Genomic DNA, 17333 nt, shown 5'->3' on the forward strand with positions numbered 1-17333 from the left:
CCCCACCTCCTCCCCCCACATGTATGTCGCAATTTCAGACCTACATCAAGCTTCTTAGAGGTGACCTCTTAAAATGCAGAATTTATCTAAACGATTGCCTCACAAAAGGCTCTTAAACATGTACGCTCTGCATTAAGAATAATGCTTGCCTTTGTTACAGTCTTATAATTCTCAAGGCAATTCCCTTGAGTAAGTTACTTTTTAAGTGCAGTGACTATAGCAAATGCAACAGTTAATCTGCTTTAGCAATGCCCCACAGGGTAAGGGAAAGGGGTGTTTATGTAATTTGGTGTTCATGTGCTTGTTAAGATGTTAAACTGAGTGCTTTATTCTGTGCGGGTGGCCTCACAGTGCCATGGTTAGAGCGGGGGATGGAAACAGTGGCTGTCTAAGTCACTCAGGCCAAGTGGGTAGGAAGAGAACATGTGACATTTTTGATTGACAGGGTTTCCTTCAAAATGTCCAGGATCCAAATTCATCCAATGAGACTAAATCCTTACAAAATAAGATATGCTTGCTGAAATTTTATGTTTGGTTGCAACTTTCGTTGATGGTGAAGGGAGAAATGCAAACAGTGGGAATGTGGCCATTTCCAAAATGATATAAAAATAGATACTACTAATACTAGAGATTACAAGGAATGTGTTTTCCCCACACACAATGGTGACTTTATAGAGCAGATTCACAACAAGAGTAGTCAGTGTTGTGGTCTTTAACACATTCAAAGAACAGCATATGAATCTGCCTTAGAAACGTTCTGTGTAGACTCCTGCAGAGAAATTACAGGATAAGAGAAGCTCATAATCAGACAAACAGCTGTCTGGAGTGATGGTGAGGGCGAAAGAGTCCAAAGATTTATTGATTCAATCAGGACATGTATGCATATTCTGCAGTTTGTGATTCACTAGGATTGAGAAAACTCTCAATGGGAAAACTGTAGTGTATATAGTGCATGGGGATTTGAAGTGCCTCTTCTGCAGGGAACCTCAGGTAAACCACATCAACACGAGACCTCAACTCTAAGGGGATCTCAGTTTGGAGAAGAAATCTCGCAGGTCAGTGTTATGTAGTGGAGCTCTATGGTGCAGACACACTGTATGTATGTCCTGAGACATTTTTCTTTCAGTGCTAGGACTCATTTATGCTACTCTTTACCTGATGAGAATGTTCTCAATCCCGGTGGAAAAACGGGGCATCTATACAACACTACCTGCAAGGAGACAGAGTGGATGGATAAAGCATTGATGAGATATGTTTCCCTGGTTGTAAAGGAATATTGCTTAATGGGCTGAATGGCCTTTCCTTATTCCATGCTTTCTCACGTTCCTACATGCATATCAGACGCTCTTGTGATTTCTAGACTCTTATCTCAGCACAAGTTGGGATACCCAATGACTGCCTGCCTGTTACTGCAGTATACAATCCTCCTGCTCATATCTGTGTGGTGTTTTTAACTCGCCGAGAGATAGCAGCCTTTGCAAGCACAGGATGCACCTAAATACAGAAGGGACCTTTGCAAAATGCTATCTTATCTTTAAATATCCATTGCTGAGGATGTTTAATCGGAAACCATATCTAGAGAACCAATTTGATTACTTTAGTAATCCTGTTTCTTAATATAGGCTCACGCTAGCTTTAAACATCCTTCACCTGTTTAGTTGTGGAAGGACAATGCTGAAAGCTGTAACACTCGGATGTTCCATTTGCTTCAAAAGTAAACAAGACTATTTTTAAAGAAACACACCAGGCAAGATATACATGAGGATCGTTAAAGATATAAAGGTCTGTTAACATTTTCAGTGCTTTAAAGGCAACAGAGTCCTCCTAAGACATGACTCACAGCATTCCTACAATTGATGCAAAATCCTATCCATCACAATGAAGAAATGGCACCTGGCAGAGTTATACAAGCCCATGTTCAGCTTTCCTGTGTAAACCATTCAGCACTGAAAAGATCTGCTTAAATTTTCCCCTTCAAGTGACAAGTTTTTGGTCAGCTGACTATCTGAAAACCCATCACCATGCTAAGATTAGCTAAACTAGACTGAGAGTTTCACATGTAGGTGGGATGCATGGAACTCCCAGTTGAGTTTAGATACTCTTAAGCATGGTGCTGGGTTTCCGCATGTGTCAGACACCCATCTGACTAAAATAAATGACAAGTTTTATCTGAATTCTGGGGAACTATGAATATCAACTTCCTTTGTAAATTGCCCTGTTCTCGGGCTTAACATTTTAACTGTTAAAAAGCAAAATGCCAGTGTTGAGGTTTAGTACATATTTGCCTGAAATTGCAATTCAGAAGAAGGTCCTTCAACCAATTTGGACAAATGCATGAAATAAAAAAATTCCATGTTTCTTTAACCAATGCTAAAACTGCTATGTTTACTGTACCTGCAACTTGAGTAGCTGCAATAAGATGGGGCAAGACGCTTGGAGTGGAAACCTCAGGGGCAATGTGAACCGGTCCTGGTGGCGAGGTTTTCTCTATTACCTCTATAATGACAAAAGGAACAAACATCTTATAAAACTACACAGTGGAAATAAATAGAAAACCTCACAACAGTCACTCAGCTTCTGAATGGGAAACAAGGATAACATTTCAAGCCTGACTATCCATCAGAAATGAAAGTGTGGTCATGGGACCCTGTGTAGCAGAGAGGAGGGGAGGGCAAGTAACAAAATACATCAGAAAGGAATTAAGAAATGTTTGCAGTTCTCACCATTGCCCATGTCCCTTCCATGCCAACGACCTGACCATGCCCTGCTGATACCTTGCTCCTAGTCTAGGAGTACATATTTGTGGCTGCCTCCCCCCAAATCTGATCCTGTGTCTGTCCCCCAACTTTCTCTGACTACAGTCATCTGTCCTCTCCCCGCTCCCCACTAATACCAGCCGGGCACCCTCAGCTTGGGTGTCCGGCTGGCATTATCAAGCGCTTTGAGACTTCCTCCCGACATAAAAAAGGCCCTATATAAATGTAAATTATATTGTATTGTAAAAAGAGGCAGCTCATGAGCCAGTAATAGATGCTGTGAAAGGAAAGTTTAGCAAAAGCAAACGTGGATGAGATGGCTGTAAGGAAATATCAAATTCCAATACAGCTCAGCAACTAAACACAATTGTGGTTCTTGTATTATTATGATGTATTAATTAACACCGATAGTGCTAATGAACATTCAAATTGGAAAAGGCAGCATGATAACAATAATAATAATCTTGCATTTGGTATAGTGTCTTATCACGTCTTCTAGACGTCTCAAAGCTTCTTCATCTTCAAAACCCTCCATGGTCTTGCCCCCCCTTACCTCTCCGACCTCCTAACTCCCTACCATCCTGTTCGCTCCTTCTGCTCAGCGGGCTCCGGCCTGCTTCACGTCCACCGCCTTGCTCACCCCACTATTGGCGGGCGGGCCTTCTGCCACTCTGCACGCACCCTCTGGAACTCCATCCCGCAGTCCCTCCGTCTCGCCCTCTCCCTCAAAACCCACCTTCAAAATCCCACCTCAAGACCCTCCTCTTCGACCATGCTTTCGATCTCCCTGCTTCATCCACTGCACTCCACCCTCCCCCACCCCGATTCCCAGCTCGGGTTCGTAACTCTTAGTCTGTCCAACGCCTCGGGACATCCTCCCAATGTGAAAGGCGCTATACAAATGTAATTTTGTTGTTGTTGTTTCAAAGTGCTTCACAGAATATACTGTTAAGTGAATTGACTCTATAATTGTGGGTGAAACGTGGCAGCCAATTGTGCATAGCAATATCCCAGAAACAGTCATGTTTCCATGACTGACCAAATGTTTTTTTGATGGATTATTATCCACGGAAAAGCAATCTGCCAATCCACTAACAACCAGGTTCCTCCTTACTGCTAGATAAATAAGAGACGTGCGCAGTAAGGAAACGTTTCACACTGCGGGGAATTGAACCCGGGTCTTGTCGCTTGCGAGGCGAGTACTCTAACCACTAAGCTACAGGACTCCATGATAATAATTAACAGATTGACTGGTTCCCAGGTGAACTTCTCCCCAGTCTCAATACGCTTCTCAATGCTTGCGCCCAGAAGCCAACTACTCAATGCAATTTTGGCTTGTGGATCATGGGATTGGACTGCTAGTTAGCATGATACTATACTTTAACCAAACAGAAAACAAACAATCAGTGATACACCAGTTTCCCATTAACCAGCCAATCAATACCACTACCCGCTAGCAGGAAGTCCAATAGATAACATTCACAATAGTGTTAAGCTGGATGGTTGTATCCTCTCAACAGAAGGTGAGAATACACAACAACCTGCATTTATATAGCACCCTTCACGCACAATAGCATCTCAGAGCACTGTCAACAACTTGAAGAGAGAATGAAGCAACATGTTTTTCATAATTTCTCTCCGCTGAATTATTAATGAATAACAACAACAACAAATTACACAGGAGGACGTACTAAATAAAAATAATTCTTGCATTTTATACATCGCCTTATCATATCATCAAGACATCTCAAGCATTTCCCTGAATTTTACCATAAAGTGTAGGCAAATGTAGCAGCCAATTTGCACACTGCAAACTAATTCAGAAAGAACAATAACAATAACATCTCCCCCATTCCCACCCTACTCCATTGGCTCCCTATCCTTCAGAGGATCCAGGTCAAGATCCTGGTCCTCACCTACAAAGCCCTCCATGGCCTCACCCCACCCTACCTCTGCAACCTCCTAACCCCCTGCTCCACGTCCACGACCCACCCACCCCACCACTGGCAGGTGAGCCTTCTGCCTCTCTGCCCCCAACCTCTGGAATTCCATCCCACAGTCACTCCGCCTCGCCCCCTCCTTAGCCTCCTTCAAGCACCGCCTCAAGATCCTCGTCTTCGACCATGCCATCGGCCACCTCCCTTCCCCACCCCCCCTTTCCCCCCCCAACCCCAGCTCGAGTCCGAAATGCTGTACACTGTCCAGCGCCTTGGGACGTCCTCCCGACGTGAAAGGCCCTATACAAATGTAATCTTGTTGTTGTTCTATGAATGTTCCTCAAATTATTTTCCCAAAATAGCAGCAGTGAAAGGAATTGTAGCAGCAGATATGGTAAAGTCCTAGGTTCATGTGATAAATCCAAAATAGACTCACATTTATATTCACGAGTTGCTACAGCTGGACATGGAGAAAAAAATAAACATGCAGTGATAGGAGCTGTGGTATAAAAAGAATACATACCAGGGAAGCCAGGCTCTATTTGTTTAGTGGTAATGCTAGGCGATAGCTGGAGCTGACCACCTTCTGCATTCGTTTTCTCTTCTATTTCCTAGATTTAAAGAAAAGCAAACTTTTATAAGAATAATAATCCTTACATTTGATATAGCGCCTTCCACATTGGGAGAACAACTCAAAGCATTTCACAGCATTTTACTGTGAAGTAAAGTGACTGTGTATTGGTAGGTGTATGAGGCAATTAATTTGCGCACAGAAATCACCTACAAACAGTACTGAAGTGTGTGTCCAATTTGTATTTGGGGGATTATTTGCCAGGACACTGGGAGGAACTCCATTCTCCTTTTCGAATGGTGTTATGGGATCTTTAACATCCACCTAAACAGAAGGACAGAACCTCTGTTTAACGTATCATCCAAAGGACTGTGATGCAACAATACGGCACCTCCCAGCACTGCAGTGGATTGTCAGCTTAGAGTTCAAAGACTTGACATGGGCTATTCTTGAGGGCACAGGAGGTTTTGCTGCAAACTTTCCAGCTGACATTAACAGAGTATGGCAGTATAAAGTGTTCAGTGCTGCAGAGTGGGACAAGGAGACTCCTCCTCCATGTAAGCCCAGCAGACCTGAAGGTAGGAGGAGGGGGGATGAAGGGAAGAGAGAGCTTAAGAGAAGGGGTAAAAATATATAGTTAATTAAGTTGAAGATTTTACAAAAGCATATCACGTAAAATATGTCCACATTCACGGTCTGAAATTCAAAACTTCCCAATTATTATGACTGAAATCAGTCAGTTCATTGGGTGTCTGTGTGTGTGCTCTATGTTCCCTTGGTCTCCACTCAGCATCTCCTTCCAATGGCATGCCGGAGATTGGTAACAGAGTAAATGTCCAATTCCACCATCTCAGGATAGGTTTTAAGGTGGATATAAAGAGAGCAGAGGGCGCAAGAAAACATGCACCAGCCCTGAGTTAGCTGAGCAGAGAGGGCGAGTAGTACAAGATCAGAGAGATAGGAAGGTGTAAGGGCATGAAAGGATTCATGTCTCTCCACACTGTCCCATGGTAGCACAGTGAGGTACACATCAATTTGAATATACCCCCCCCCCAAGCTTTGTGAATTAAATGGTAACTTACCTGTTCAGGCATTAAGGTAACCACTGAAATAAAAAAGACATACATGGAAGGCAAGAATTAGTACAAGTTTTGTACCATGGCACAAGTTATAGATGCAACACTTTGCTTTTTAATACTAAGTCACAGACATTTAAATTGCTGATGATGAGGATGGGCAAGACTTCGAAAAAAACCTCCAAAGGACAACCTAGGGAGGACATTTCAAAGCATTTACAGGATTTACATAATACAATACAATTTACATTTATATAGTGCTTTTCATATTGGGAAGATTTTCCAAAGAGCTCAAAGTATAATAACTGTGTATTTTGTAAGCTATGCTTCTTATAAATTGTGGTGATGGATTAGTCAGTAAATGCCTATGCACAACAGGAAAATAGACAAGGAGGGGGCAAGGTGGAGATTGAGGTAGAGTTCCAGAGTCTCAGGCCATAGTGGCTGAAAGCATAGCTTCCAAAGGTAGACTGGAGGGGATGAGGGGCGTGCCAGGGTCTGAGAGAAATGCCACTTTTGTTGATATATTCTCATCTGTATACTCTGGGGAGACAAGGAATATGCAGACAAAATAAAAATGGACAAATAAATCTAATGAGCATTCAAATCCACAGTATGTTTTTCACAGCCTCTATTTATTGTGGTAATACAAGCTTTCTAAATTGCTTTAAGCTTCAGCACTGGGTGAAGGGCTTGTTCTTTTCTCAGCCCAAAGCCCATTTTACCCCCAAATAAACTGTTGAATGAATCAACAATAGTTCTCTCCTGCTGGATCTCATATACCCAATTAAGACCTTTATTGTGATGTGTTTTTGTGCAGTCTCCACTGACTTTGGGATTTCGTGCTTTTAACAAGAGGACATTCTGCCAAGAAAACTGCAGCATTGTCCTTGCTCAAAGCACAGCAAGGGGTAAATATTGTGTAGCGTCTAAGTTGCTGATGAATACCGAAAGCATTTGGAAAGCTCTGAAGCCAAAGTTATTATGCTGCTTCCTACAGCGTGAAGTCTGTCCACTTTGCTGTAAGCAAACAACATTTCCAGCTGCCTAGACAAGGCAGCTCCATGGAGCATTTGAACACAACGTGAGGTAGACTTCTTCCTTAATGAAGCCACATGACTAAGTGGCTGTGCAAACTGTGACATTTTTCCCTCTGTTTTCACATCAGAACATCTTAGGTTTTGTGAAGAAGCAACGCCTATCATAATTGGCAAGCATTTTGGCTCTTCGTGCTGCTTGAGATGATCACATTAAATCCCGCTGTTGTAGTTAAAGTTTGTCTTTCACACTCAACTTGACCATAAGTTACTCAGCAATGCCAGAAAGGTAAAGTGAAGTAGATCCAGAGGTTAGGTGGATAGGAACTGAAGGCTCAGCCACTGATGGTGGCCCGGAGAGGGAATGGGATGCACAACAAGCCCACATAGCTAAACAGAGTGAGCAGGCAGGCAGATGAGTAGGGTAGGAGGAAATCAGAGGATAGAAGGTGCTAAAGAGTGGCTGAATTTATAGATGAGGGTGATGACTTTGAAATCAATTCAACAGGAGACAAGCAGCCAGTGGAGACTGGCAAGGACTGGGATGATGGGTGTGCAAAGCTGTACTGTGAATTGTCAGATCAATAGCATCCTTCCTTTAAGAGTGATATGAAAACAGAGATGTGGCACAGAAATCAGATTTGTTAGGAAATACTAAACAGTAACATGTAATGCATTCAGCACAAATGTCTACCATTGGGTGGCATTTGCAGTTGCAACTTTGATCTGAATAAGTGGGATTTTTTCTAAGATATCAATATTTATTGGGCAGCCTATTGAACTGTTCCCAGTGCCAGGGCCAAAAGCATTTTGTTACTTTGAAGTATGTTAGTTCTTCCACTGAATGCTTGTAATGTATGATTTTCTGCAAGGTTTTGATAACAAGCATTATATAAGCCAAGATATAGAATCACAAGAAGATTTACTCAATGATTTTTGAGTATTTTTTTTAATTTTGCAACATTTTCATACAGAATTGCTGCACAATCTTTAAAGTTACCGTGCGCAAGTGTCAAACAGGCTGCTGATGCCTGAAGGTCACGCTTGCTGATGTGGTGTAAGTTAAGAGATCCTCCTCTCTGCTCAGATTTGTGAGGCGTGAATGGCACTGCAGGTATTTTCAACTCTGTGCTCTTGGTTGGAAAGAATTTCAATCAGATTGTTGCTGCATGTATTTTCAAAAGCCCAGTGAACAACGCCGAGTGATGGAAAACATCCACACACAGAATTATGAATGAACTCAGTTTTCCATTCATCTCACTGGGAAAGAAACCCTCATCTATTAGGTATGCCTGAAGTGTCCATAGTACGATCAGCACCTCAAGGGCAGCTTGCTTTTTCTGGAGGGATACGTCTCATTGTTGTCAATAAATGTACTTTGACAGTTAACCCTGAAGTCCGAAATTCTTCATGGTTTTAACCTTGAACTATAGAAATTTACAGCACAGAAGAAGGCCATTCGGCGAATCCTGTCTGTACTGGCTCTTTGAAAGAGCGATCAATTCACCCCAATTTACCTGCCTGATCCCCATAACTCTGCAAATGACTCATTTTCAGATATTTATCTTGTTCTCGCCTAAAAGCAAATATGGATCGTGCCTCAACCATCAAATCCGCCAGGGCATTCCCAATCCAAACAAAGCTTTGTATAAAAATTTCCTCATAATCTCCCCCTTTGCTGATTACCTTAAATCAGTGCCTTCTAGTCACTAATTCACTGGCCAGTGGAAATAATTTCTCCCTTCTTCTCGATCAAAAAAAACATTGACTTAGAATTTACAAGGGAAGTGCATAATTTTGGAAACTAGTTCTTTTTTAAGAATGTGCAAAACCGGCTTCCAAATTAAGTGTGAATTGAAGATTTTTCCAAAATTCTGCATGTTCTTACATTAAAACAAAAATAATAAATAATCCTTGCACTTGATATAGTGACTTTCACATCAAAGCGCTTTAATTGGATATTAATTTCATGGTTAAGATCCTGATGGAGCTTTGACCTCCGGTTTGATGGTAAAGCGAGCACAGTAAACATTATGCCTTATTTTCTTACCTTCTTGTATGACAACCTCAGGCTGTTCTGTCCTTTCAGAGAAGGCTTCCACTGGTGCCTGTTCCGGTGGTACTTGAGCTGGAGTAGGTAAGGGCTTAGAGAGTATAATCTTGTTTTTAATCGGTACAAAACCAGGGACTTTAACACCTGGCTCAGGCTGAACAGTCACCTTCTTGACGGTCTGGCTGACGTGATAGCCCATTCCTCCAGGGCAGATTTCCTTGAAGGCAGCTGTTGTGGGCAATGCAAAAATGAAGCTCAGCGTGTTTTAAATTTCATTCGATATCTCCAACCTTGTAAAAGTCTACATGTCTTTAAACTCTGACATTAACAAGCATTAAATATTACATGAATGGGTTCTTTGCACTTTCTGATATTGTGGAACTTTTAGAACTAAAGTGATTCAAACCATTAGAAAACATTTACTTGCATTGTCGAAATGTTTCTTTCTTGACCGCAGTCATGAGATCCCCAAAATAATTCAATTTTATTTGCAGGTGTTTATTCATTATGATCAGGTAAGTTGAATGGATCAGGTGCATCTTCCTTTCTCCTCCCTGGGTGGGGGCATGTTTATTACACACATACAACGCTTTATTTCTTCCCATGTTTTGAATTTCAGACCGTGAATGTGGACTTTCCAGATGGCCTAACTACTGATTCCTTTCACATGCACTTCCTGCAATCATGTACACTGTATTCACTACATATGTTGCAATCTTCTCTATATTAGTGAGGTCAAAGTCGTCCATCTCTTCTTCTATCGTCTTGGTGCATCTGAAGGTATGGAATCATCTATAAAACGTTATATGCCTCCATTAAGTCCACTTTAAGACAAGTCTTTAATTTGTGATGCTCCATGCATATTACCAAATGCCACTTCATGTCATGATGCTTGATAAGTAAACAATACTTTCGGATGCACCAAGACAGTTGAACAAAGTGATGGAACCTATTGCTAAGCATATCTATCATCCACCCCCTCCCCCATGAGCCTCAATGATCCAGGCTGAAGGAATCCCCACACTCAAATGGTGCCCACTACAATACAATTTGCATTTATGTAGCATCTTTCAAATCAGGAGGATGTCTCAAAGTGCTTAACAATATCAGGGATGGGAACTCAAATTCCAATTATCAACCTTCGAACGTAGCAGAAGAGGAAACAAACTGAAGTCATTCTGCCTCAATGGGACCACAACACAATATCCAAGGGTCCCAACAACATTGAATTCGCCTGAAGGTGACAACAGAGAATGAAGGTGGATGGGGAATGTGTTTAATTATTGAGCAGCATGAAATTAGTGGTGCATGGAGCCCTGCAAATTAAGAAGGTGTCTCAGAGAGGAATACAAAGAGGTGTATAACATTTTAAAAAGCAACTTGATGATGTGCTCGGAGGACAGTAGTGTTGGGTATTCTGAAAGGATGAGATCAGATGGGTCGAAAAGCTTTCTTCATCCATAACATTCGTGTAAAATGTCACTCCACTAGGACAAAAAATTATAATACTAATACAATAATCATTATTATTATTATGGGTTTGACATCAAAAGATTTTTCTTGATAAATGATTTCTTGATGAGAATTCTGAGCTGCAAGTAGGGGCTCCTGACACAAGTCAGACAAGCTCCACAGGAGCTTTTATCCTTATGAAAATTATGCGAGAAGAGAGTTCTCGCAGTTTGGAGTGACATACTTCTGTGTACTGTGAGTGAGGAATTTATATTTCTAATGCATCTGTCCGTATACTTCAGCAAATTAGTCACTCCAGTTAGAAAGAAAAACTGAGGCAGCTCCATTGATCTTAATGAGGCTTTGTGTCGGACGGTCTGACTAAATAAGTCCTTATTAAGGAATCCTGTTAGAAATCGTCACATTTAGAACCACCCTCCCCCACCATAAAAGCATTCTACCTAATCCTGGCAGTGTGATGGAGACTTGCAACAATAAGGTTTTCTCATCTGCCAATTATTACCTGAAATATTTTTATTGCAGCTCTGGAATTTTCCCATGAAACATGGTCATGGTTTTATGGCTCTCTAATAGAGCAACCTGGAAGTGGAGCTTGGCTACATTTCTTAATTCATAGCCACTGCTGATTGTCCTCAGTAACACCAATGGGAATCACGGCTACACTTCTTGATAATTAACATTCAACCTCCAAGGACATGGCGTTCTGATCCACGAAGAGCTTATTATTGTGTTGCATATTCACTATGTGTAATTTGTATTTACTGGGGAATACAGTCTGAAGGAAGCACTTTTCATTTAACTTATCCTCTCTGGAAATACATCATGATGTACTTTCAGCCCTTTTGGGAAATCCTCACTGTATTTGAGATCCATCTCGTTCTATATTAGGCTGCTCGGGAAAGCGCCTCTGGCTTTAATCGGAGGAGGTGCTTTGGGTGGCCTGAGCCTCAATCCAACCTTGGGACAGTTTAGTCCAGGACACTCAAAACAGCTTGATTCTGTGATGGGAAGACAATAGGGTGGGAATTCCGGAAGGATTAGATCAAATGGGCCGAAGGACCTTCTTTATACAAACTCTCTTATGATTGAAATTGTTTACCTTATAATAAGGAATCTTTGGGACCTCACAGCCTAGCCTGCTCCTGTGATTTTACAGGGAGAAGTTGGAGTGGTTCCGTTGAGTTTGCAATGATGGGATCTTTGACTATATCTTGTGCCTATCCCAGTCCCGGACATGAAAGCCTCACCTGACCCAGTGTGAAAACAGCAGCGCCAGAGAGAAGACAAATAATGGGAATAAGATTTGACCATAAGTACCTCAAGTATATCTGTGGTAAACGTATATCTCTCATGTCATTTGATTAGAAAGGTTAAGGAATTATCCATAATTATGTATTTTAGACAGGTTTATAAGGAGATTGCTCCCAAAGTCTATTGACTAAATTGACAGAACAATAATAATCCTTAAATTTGCTATTGCGCTTTCCCATCAGAAAGACGTCTCAAAGCATTTCACAAGAGTTACTAGAAAGATGAGTGATTGCGTATTTTATCAACGAACACAGCAGCTAATTTACGTACAGCAACATCTCACAAACAGCTATGAAGTGAATGAGCAATTTTAATTGGGGGATTGTTGGCCAACACCCTTCTCTTTTCAAAGATTGCCATGAGATATTTAATGTTCACCTGAACAGGCAGAAGGGATTCAGATTAATGTTTCTTTCATAAAACGGCACCTCTGACAATGCAGTGCTCCTCCGAGTGTCAGCCTGGATTGTGAGTTCAAAATCTCGACGTGGGGCTTGAACTCCAACCTTTTGACTCAGAGGTGAGATTGATACCAAATAAACCAGGCAGATACCAAAACTGAGTTAAAGTAGAGTGATATATAGTCCACTGAGCATTTCTTTTCCCAGTTTACTCTTTATATTTTAGTGCAAGCTGTAACTAATACAGAAGGCTCTTCTGGGAGCTGTATTTTCGCCATTTTATTATTTCCAAATATAATGTTCGAGTTTCTCCTGAAGTTATTGTTGTGTAACCGAATACTTGTACGGATTTGAAGTTGCAGGGTTGGTCATACTGTGACTGCTAAAACAGTGATTTTGTTTCTCTGTGAGTGAGATCAGACCCCACAGTCTCCTCAGCCAGCCTACATTCAACACACATGCCTATGGATAGATAGTGGGGTCTATTCATGACATGACCACTAAAAATAGTGATCTTTTTGTCAAATGTTTCTAACAGGATCTCCAATCACAAGGACGTAATGGAAAGATCCTATTTTTAGTGATCACAGCCTAACAGATCTCAGTTTGTCCAACCAGTCCGTCTTGATTTTTATACATCATATGAACCTCCACCCACTTCTTACTCACTCCCATAGCCTTCTATTCCCGTCTCCTTCATTTGAAGGTCTAACTGAATGCATCTATACGATCTGAATCACTCAATCTATGCAGCATTTCACTGCATCCAGAATTTGACAAATTCTTCAATCCAGGCTTAATTTTGAAGCCGATTTTCTTTTAAGAAAAGTTTTTCTTTCTGAAATCAACAATTGCCAAATGCTGGACGCTCTAAACTGCAACATAAATAGAATAAATCTAGACCCAGATAAAATCTATCCCCAACAGTGGTCAAACATCTCAACATCTTTTCCTTTGTAAGGTTTTAACATGCAAAAACGATCCTAAATCTGAAAGAATTTCCATCAACTCTCTTCAATAGAAACAGCAAACTGATAATCACCTGTTTGGCTATTCCAGAACAAGACTGATTTGTTATTTTACCACAACTTTGGATAAGGCCATGTCAGCTGCAATTTTATTGAAACATGTTCTTTCTAGGCTACATTGTGTCCCGCAGAAAGAGAGTCTATAAAAACGTGTGATGTTTTCTTCGCAAAGCAGGGGTTTTCTTAGCTGCTAACTTTAGTGAGTAGAAAACAAAAAGACAGAGCTGCCTTTAGGAGCATCCGCATTAGTCATTCATAATGTGGACCAATTGTCTTTCCTCCTCACTTCCCCAGCCTCAAACCCCAATTGATTTGTGTGAGTTCTGGTAATACTTTCTAATGCCTGCTTTCTGCCACTGAGTACAAACCAGCGTAAAGTAGTCAAAGCAGCCAGCGAAGAAAGACAGAGGAGCAGTAAACGGATTCCATGAAGCAAATGTTATATGCTGTTGTCTGCTGCCCTTACCTGTTCCCAGAATGGGACACTTTTCACAGTTTGGGCCCCAAGCCTTGCCAACGCTGCAACAGCACATCTGCTTGCTGAGCTGCACAGACAGAGGATGCAGGCACTGCTTCCCTGCACTGACAAATCGGTAACAGGGCCCTTTCTCTTCAGTTAAAAGATTTTCAGCTGCAGCAGAAAAGAAAAAAGGGAGGGAGGTTGCCAGAAATTATCTTTTTTTTAAATATTAAAATTCCATCACCAGCTGAAAAGGATAGGAAAAAAAACAGCAAACAAAGTGAAAACAATATACGTTAAGACACCATTGTGTGCATGTGTGTGTGAATGTGTGCGTGTGTATGTGTGTATACCAGCACAGAAAGGCTTGAAGCACCTTTTGTACTAAGTCAGAGCCAAAGTCATGAAATGCATAGATCTTAAGTTAGCAAATATTTAGCTTTAAACCGGAGCAAAGGGAAAGCCAGCATGGCCCCAACAGAAAATGCATAAGCTGGAAGTGTTTCTCCATGCACCTGAATTAGTACAGTAGCAGCCTCAGGGTTGAGAGCAGTGCAAGATTGCTAAGTGCTCTATATAAAAATCCACACTCACTTTTTTTAAAAAATGTTGTATTGTCACATTATTTTAACAACCTTGACATGCTCACAGAACAATCTAAATCATTCAGGTTTTGCAGGCAATAAGGGGGCAATTTTATTCCTCATTCCAATTTCTTTTCTGTTAGTTGTAACGGTATTAGACTGACTACCATGTGCAGACCTTTTATGTACTGTTAGATTGGCACTCTTTCTTATCTGTGTAGTGCTTAAACTAACTTTGGTATGGTGTGCATTTTAGTCTAGTCCTGTGTTTAAAATACGCCAGCCATACTGTATTCTAAAATGTACCAAGCTTGTCCCTGGTGGTGATTTGGAGGGGGAGGGGGAGAAGAAACCAGCTCTGTCAATCCTACCAGTGTGACCTTTTGCCCATCTGATTACCATCGCTCCTTCAAATAATTGTTGTATACATTTTGAGCTCCAGATGAAATTAATATTGGTGCAGGAAGCCAAAAGGAAGCTGGAAGAATGGCCCCCCAAGTTAACAGTTCATAGATGAAGTCACAGGTCTCCAACCCGAGCCAAATCACCGACACTGATATCAAAATGGCTGCAAGGCAAGGACAAGCCATCCAAGTGTAGGAAAACACTTTTAAGCCTAAATAGCAAAAACAATTGGGTATTTAAATTGGATGCTGGTGCCTCCTTTGGCCTGGAATACCTAGCACATAAATGTTGATTTTTTTTCTTGCAAATCAAAACGAGAACGAGTGAATGCAAATAGCCCAACACAGGGCTCAGTGCTGTAGCCGTGTACATAGCTGGAGCTGCAACGGGATCTAGGAAGTGTCTGTCGTGACTGGTGCACAAGTTTGTCGAATGTCTTAGTAACAGATCAACTCAAACACCTGAAACAGCAATTTCATCAAACACCCAGAAAAAAAACTTGCCACCTTTGTCAGAAGAACGTTCACATATGCTGAGAGAAGACAGTAACATACTCTCCATGTAATTGTTTTTCACAAGGATTCTAATTTTGCTCAACCACATTGTTAAAATATTAATTTGTTTACACCCACTTATCTGGCATTGAAAACTGTTTGAGCTAATTGAGTTACTCCAGTAACTAACAGCAGCTGTGACACAGTTTATAAAACACCTTGATTCTTGGTTAGCATTCAAACAATACCTTTCAGCATTAATGGCATCGCATAATTTGATAGGGGTGGGGAAAAAAATCAAGTTAACCTAAAATCAACCCTTTCCTTTTGGCTGTTTTAAAGCTCAGTTGTTCATGTTTATATAGAAAGCCATAACACCACACAAAAGCAAGAAGCACATGAGGTAAATAGTCTGGCTCAATAATGTGGCTTTCACAATAACTGGTTGTGCATCATAAGGATTAATGAGGTGCACACCTAGTTACCAACAGGATTCAATATATACAATTGCTTTGTGAATCCTGTTGTGAAAGATACACTTTTGACCCCAACAGTGCAATCTCTGTTTATCTTGTGTTTCTTACTTGTGTTTGTGCAGTGTTATGGCTCAAGCTCAAGCTACTTCCAGGTCAGAGTTGCTGGGGTGGGAGAGGGGGTAGGGGGGTGTAGCTGGAAATTGACCAGGATTCCTTATTGAAAATTCCTAATAGAAATCACAACATTTTAGACTCCATTATACAGGCAGAGAATTTATCGCTTTATGCACAAAACATTTAGTTTCTATAATGTTGAAATAAAAAAGTTTTGATTCACAAGAAGGACTGTCACGCAGTGTTTGATAGCTTCCATTATAAGCATAGAACACAAAATTCACTCGAGATCGCAATCAGTGCAAATTAACACCAATGTGTATCTATGGATCACGACAGCACAGACAATGCAGTTGGTTCTGTGTAATGGTCAGAAGCCGAGCTGTTCCTGCAAAAAAACACGGTATTTGTGGGACGCAGCTTTCAGGTTCCACGTGTCTTCCACGTCTATGTCACCAGCATCAAATTACAAGATGTTCTTTAACTAAAAGATACTTTTTTTTCACGGATGTTCCATAGGTCATTGGTATCTTTGGGGAAAAAATATTTCTGAATGAAAAACTATTGTTTTCAAGGCTTTCCCATTCCAAGCATGAGAAGTGCATTGGTGTTAACATTTCTTTTGGTACAGGATCGATATTTAAACTGTGCTCTTAAACTTTTACTTACGGTTACAGGCAGGATCTGCTACAAATCCAGGCTTGCATCTGCACCTGTAGCTGCCCAAGGTATTCAGGCATTCTCCATGGGGACATACACCTTGTAGCTGGCATTCATTGATATCTAGAAAAATAAGACTCGTCATGTAAGCCTTCACCGATAATCATACCCCTAACCTTGGGTATCTCAAGCTTCTTCTTCGACTATGCCTTCAGTCACCTTCCCCCAACCACCTCCCTTGCCCTCCATCCCTCCACCTCAGCTCAGGTGCAAACTCTTGGAACGTCTTCCCAAAAGGCACTACTTGAATGCAATTTGTTATTTATTGTACAAAATTCTGAAAATATATAGTATTTACACAGTTTATGGTGCAATTTGTCATGCTGTACTAGGAACTGAAATGATCCCAATACAGTTATAAAAATCTGATACAGTGAGTGCATATTTGCATTGATTGCTATGGGAGGTCTGCCATTTTCAGGCCTATGAATCAGTGA

At 41.1% G+C, this 17333-nt stretch overlaps 1 protein-coding gene across 5 annotated transcripts in view; it reads right to left on the bottom strand.

The window, feature by feature from the left end:
- The window catches only part of ltbp1 (latent transforming growth factor beta binding protein 1), a 204438-nt gene that overhangs the window by 73688 nt on the left and 113417 nt on the right, over positions 1-17333 (bottom strand). For 4 of the 5 annotated variants that reach the window (XM_007898451.2, XM_007898449.2, XM_007898448.2 and 1 more), the window contains 6 exons: positions 16846-16959; positions 14110-14274; positions 9428-9658; positions 6347-6369; positions 5217-5304; positions 2395-2496 (listed from right to left, as the gene is read on the bottom strand). In XM_007898451.2, the coding sequence (XP_007896642.2) occupies positions 2395-2496; positions 5217-5304; positions 6347-6369; positions 9428-9658; positions 14110-14274; positions 16846-16959 (723 nt within the window). The remainder of the gene's footprint in view (positions 1-2394; positions 2497-5216; positions 5305-6346; positions 6370-9427; positions 9659-14109; positions 14275-16845; positions 16960-17333) is intronic. The other variant, XM_007898450.2, reaches the window with a different exon arrangement.

Source organism: Callorhinchus milii, unplaced genomic scaffold (genome assembly GCF_018977255.1).
Source record: "Callorhinchus milii isolate IMCB2004 unplaced genomic scaffold, IMCB_Cmil_1.0 Scaffold3, whole genome shotgun sequence".
NCBI lineage: Eukaryota > Metazoa > Chordata > Chondrichthyes > Chimaeriformes > Callorhinchidae > Callorhinchus > Callorhinchus milii.